We start from the raw sequence: 5,122 nt of genomic DNA on the forward strand, positions 1-5,122 counted from the left end.
CCCCTGCCTCGGCAGGCGGACTCTCAACCACTGCGCCACCAGGGAAGCCCATAGTTGCATTATTTTGATCACTGACTCCTGATCACCGACATTGTGAAATGACGGGCTTGGCTTCTTCCTGGCTGTTGACCAGAACTTTCTCAGCTCTTGACGGCCTGGGCCTTTCCATGGGCAGCACACAGCAACCGGGAAAGGGTTGAGCAACCGCAGGTCCGGGTCTTTCATAGCCTAATCTTGTCAGTGACATCCCATTGTCTTTTGTCTCATCCTACTCCTCTGCTATTGCTGGAAACAGGTCACTAGGCCCAGCACACACTCAAGGGAGGGAGATACAGAAGAAAGCAAATACCGGGAGGTGGGATGGGGTGGGGGCCATCTCGGAAGCTGCCAACTCCAAATGTCAAATTTTAGTAATTATAGCCTCCACATCTGTTTACACTTAGGATGAAAATTTTCGGGTGTCATCTTAAAAATGTATGGAAGCATGCAGAGTTTTCCAAAATTCTTTTACAATAAACAAGTAAAAGTGTTTGGAGATGGCGGAGCTCCAGGCCTAATGCAGCTGGGTCCTGTCGGGCAGAGGGGGGTCAGACGGTCGCCAGGGGTCTGCCAACAGCGGGCAAAGGGCAAAGGGCCTTTGGACAGCGAGAAGATCCACCTCCCCAGACCCGGGAAGCCTGTCTACGTTACAAGGGCTAAGCGCGTCTGGGTCCGCGGGTGTCGGGGGCCAGCAGAGGCGGTCAGTTGTCAGGGAAAGAAATGCAGACGACGCTGGGCTTCAGATGAAGGAAGGAAAAGAATGAAAAGTGCACTTCCGGGAGGCACACTTGTCAGCAGCGTGTAGGATAAAACGGGAGGGCACGGTCTGGGACGGGGGGTGACGGGTACCCAAGAAGGGGGCCGCCCAGGGGACTGGGGGTCTTGGAAGGCCGGGGAGGAGGGACTTAGTCCGCAGGCTCCAAAGGCAGGCTCCTCTGGACCGGAGACTAATAAGAGGTGATCAGCCAGGCAGACCCTCAGCAGAAGTGGGGCGGGTCTCTGGCGAACGCGCAGGCTCAGCACTGGGGGCACAGACGGCCGAGGGCAAGGGAGGCCCAGAGCCCGCGCAGGTGCGTGGGGACCAGCGCTCCCACCTCCTCGGGGGGCCAGGGTCGTCGGAGCGCGGAGTTGTCCCGACCTCGAGAAGGAGGAGGGAAAGCCAAGAAAGCAAAATCTGGGTAAGAGGGTGAGGATACAGAGAGACAGGGACTGAGAAAAAGGACTTCCTTTGACGGAGAGGAAAAAGAAGAGAGTAAGGCCGGGGTCGAGAGCTCGGGGAAGGTATTAAAATAGAGTTTTACAGCCTGACGGTAAGAGCAGGGATGAAATACGGAAGCGAGCTGAGCTGGAGCGCCGGAAACGCAGGCCCAGGATTCTCGGCGCAGGCGGGGCTGAAGGAGCGCGGGGAGGAGCGCGCACCTGGGACGCACGTCGGGGCGGGACCCGCGGAAGGACTGTGCTGGCCCGAGCCCTCCCCTCTGCGCTGCCCGCCCGGGGCAGGGCTGGAAGCCGGAAGCGGCCGTGTTGGAGCTAACTCGGGACTCAGCCGAGGGGAAGCCAGGGGCGCGCCCTCGCTGCTCCCCCAGCCCGGCGCGAGCCCTCCGCGAAGGCCGGGGCCATGGGGGCTCCGCGCCGCCGCGGTAAAGAAATGGTTTAAAGGAGGAGTCAAGATGGCGGTGTGGGAAGACGCGGAGTTAGCGGCTCCCCACAACTAGGGCTCCTGCTGGCCGCTGGTGGGGTACCCGGACTCCCCAGGAGACGGGAGCAACCCCAGAGTGAACCGGTGGGACGTAGGGGGACCGAGGGGGGGAGGAAAAGTGGAGGCCAGACAAGATCAGCACCCCTGAGGCCGGGGAGACCAGGAGAGGCAGGGGGGGGGGGGCCCGCCGGGGGGGGGGGGGGGGGGCGAGGGCTGGGGGCGCGGGGCTGCCGAGTGACAGGAGGTCCGCGCAGGGTCTCGGGGGTTCCGAGGCTCGGGCACAGAGCGGGCCGCCGTGGGGAGGACTTCCGGAGCGGCGGGAGTTGCTATGCGGACCCGGGAAGACACGGAGTTTGCTGGGAAAGATCGCGCAGCGCCGGTTGCACAACCTGGGTCGGCGTCCCAGCGGGAGTGGTGGCGCCTCCGCGGGGGCCCACACTTGGGGAGGGCCTCGGAGGAGGCGCGGCCGGCCGGAGGCGGGGCGCGCTGGTTAGTAAATGTGGCGAGGGGCCTACGGAGGGCGAGGCGGAAGCGGCCCGGTTCCAGCCCGCGTCCTGGAACCCTCCTCCGCCGGAGCCCGCGCCTCGGGGACCCCGCGGCCGCAGCGCCTGGCGCACGGGCCCCGGGGCTGCGGGGGCAGCTTCCGGGGAGAGTTGTGAGGGCAGAGCGGTGACCCCTCCGGCGCGAGCCCTGGGGGCCGCGCGGACCCTCAGGACGCCGCCCCTGCGGCCGCCACCGCCCGGGTCTGGGGTCCCGCTGATCTGTATCCTACGGGCAGCTGCGCCGCTGTGCCCACAGGAAGCGACACACCCACCGCCGGGTAGTGGCCTTGGGGTGGAGGCCCGGCTTCAGGGAGAAGACTCCCCTCCGCTCCTCTTGTTTTCCTCGGTCCACCCCCCTCCACCACTAGCGCTAAGAAATAACCCTCAGTATCTGAGTCAGAGGATGTGAAACAACCGAAGCGGTATTCCTCCTGACCTAGTTTTGTCGAGGATTCACCACAAGAGGGTGGAGAGGGTTAGCGACTGTTTAGCAGAAACTTTTAACGTGAATGATTTGGGGACCATCCTTGTGACCCCCACCCCTGGGCAAAGCGTGAGACCCGCTCAGCAGGTCCTTCCCTTGGACTCGGTTCATTTCTCAATGGCCACTTGCCAGGCGCCTGCAACATACAAGGTCCTGAAACGACAGAGCCACACTCCCTGATGATGACCAGAGGGGTGGTGAATCACCCAGGAGCCTGGAGCCAGTGCTCTCGGCGCAGCCAGTGAGGGTACAGAATTCCAGGGAAAAGAGAAACTCTTACAGCCTAGGGTGTTCTTTGCAACAGAGAAGACACTTGGGTGGCCCTCCAAGACAGAGGTCTGGAGTGTTCCAGGAGGTGGAAAGCGCTGAGCCAAGGCCCATGGGTGGGCAGGATGAGGACTGAGGGGTCTGAGTGGCAGCAAAGTGAGAGAAGCATCGGGAAATGAGGGAGGGGCTCCCCTGAGCTGTGCTGAAAGGGCTTGACCTCAGTTGCTCAGCGGGAGCAGGGGGGCTTGGCCTGATGGGGGTGTGGGGTTGGCAGAGAGGGATCCCCTAGCAGATTCGTCTGCACCCCCGGGCTCTGCCTTCCCGCCGCCGCCGTACACCTGGCCACAGACACACGCCCCCCACGGCCCGCGGCTGCCCTGAAAAGAGAGGAGCAACGCCCTCCAGATTTCTCTCCCTCCGCTGGCGCTTCAGTGGATAGAGCACCACGTAGTGTCAGGGGAAGCCCGCACTTGACCCCGGAGGACCTGGGTTTGCATCCTGACTCCACCACCTACAGCCCAGTGCTGCAAGCGCGGGACATGGGGTCTGACAGATGGTTGTGGACCGAAAGGACGAAGGGGAGGGTGAGCAGATAATGACGAAGCCAGCTCTGCCCACAAAGCAGTGACATGGCGGAGACCAAGCAAGGTTGGTTCTGGTTGCTTGGATTTAGCACCTCAAAACCCAGGGGACTCTGACTCTCCCCCACCCATCCGATCCTTACTGGAGAAGCTGTGTTTCCCTGGGGGACCCTTCCCACCTGGGCCTTCTCAGCTTCCCATGACCATGACCACCAGCCCAGAAGAAAGCCCGCAACTTGGAGGTGGTCGGCGGGAGTGTTAACGCAGAAGTTTCTAGACAGGATATGTGTTCCTTACAAATCCTTCTTGTCCCCAGCACTTGCAGCTCTGACTGGGGGTGGAACAGCCGTGGGTTTAACCCCATCTTCTGGTCGCCACAGCTTTCGACCGTGCCCCTCCCCGAGTGTCAAGTTGTGTCATGTGGGCACCGGGCAGTCAGGGCTGCGGTCAGTGCATCACCGCAGAGTTCATGGGCTCCTCCACTGGCTGCCAGCCTCTGTCTGAGATGTGACAGATAGCACATAGCATCAGCAGCAGGGGACGCGGCTGAGTCAGGCCTGGGCCTTGGGTGGAGCTTGTCTCTCAGCCGCCCTGCAGCCCCGGCCAGTCCCTCCACCGCCGTGACCCAGTGTTCCCGGCCATTCAGGGATGACTCTTGCCTCACGGGGCTGTGGGGAGAGCACATAACACGCTGGGCGGACCAGGGGCTTGTGCTCTGGGTGTGCTGGGGCAGGAACAGTGACCTGCAGCTTCGTGCAGCCTCTGTGCCGGGGGTGACAGGCATACCTTCATTCAGAGCTCTCAACGCGCTGCCGGGCCGGCACCATTCACCTGTCTCGGAGACATTGGGCGGCCGGCCAAGGTGGACCAAAGCAGAGCTGTGTGTGACCGCCCAGCCCACTTCTCTCTACCGGGCTCTTGTTGATGTCCGTGAACTGTCTGAGTCCTTCCTTGTAATCTTCACCACCGCGGATGGAGAGGGTGGACCCACCTGCTGCGAGCGCCCCTTTTTATGTAGAGGCCATGTGGCCATGATTAAGAGTGGGGTTCTGGAGCAAAACTGCACGGGTTTGAGTGTCAGCTCTGTGGAGCCTTGGGCCACTTAGCTGACCTCCCTGTGCCTCAGTTTTTCCATGAATAAAAAGGGGATGTTGGTACCGGCCTCATAGGACTGTTGTTAAGATTAAATGAGACGTGCATACAGAGTGTTAGCGTGATGCCTGGCACAAGAGGAGAGCTCGGTGAACACTGGCCACGGCCATCATCATCATCGTGGGCATCCCCTCTTGGGTTTCTGCAGGAGGCCCTGACATAGTGCTGTTCACAAGCTCATAAATAATGTTCTGATCCTATTGCTTTTTAAATTAAAATGGGCATTTGGGCTTCCCTGGTGGCGCAGTGGTTGGGAGTCCGCCTGCCGATGGAGGGGACGTGGGTTCGTGCCCCGGTCCAGGAAGATCCCACATGCCACGGAGCGGCTGGGCCCGTGAGCCATGGCCGCTGAGCCTGC

The 5,122-nt window shown here is 61.6% G+C and overlaps 1 protein-coding gene across 1 annotated transcript in view; it reads left to right on the top strand.

Moving 5' to 3' along the window:
- IL17RA (interleukin 17 receptor A) overlaps nt 1-5,122 on the top strand; it is a 31,515-nt gene that overhangs the window by 12,331 nt on the left and 14,062 nt on the right. Inside the window, exons 5-7 of the mRNA XM_007469521.1 lie at nt 1,540-1,679; nt 1,795-1,829; nt 2,145-2,578. Of these exons, the coding sequence (XP_007469583.1) occupies nt 1,540-1,679; nt 1,795-1,829; nt 2,145-2,578 (609 nt within the window). The remainder of the gene's footprint in view (nt 1-1,539; nt 1,680-1,794; nt 1,830-2,144; nt 2,579-5,122) is intronic.

Source organism: Lipotes vexillifer, unplaced genomic scaffold (assembly GCF_000442215.2).
Source record: "Lipotes vexillifer unplaced genomic scaffold, Lipotes_vexillifer_v1.1 scaffold395, whole genome shotgun sequence".
Classification (NCBI taxonomy): Eukaryota; Metazoa; Chordata; class Mammalia; order Artiodactyla; family Lipotidae; genus Lipotes; species Lipotes vexillifer.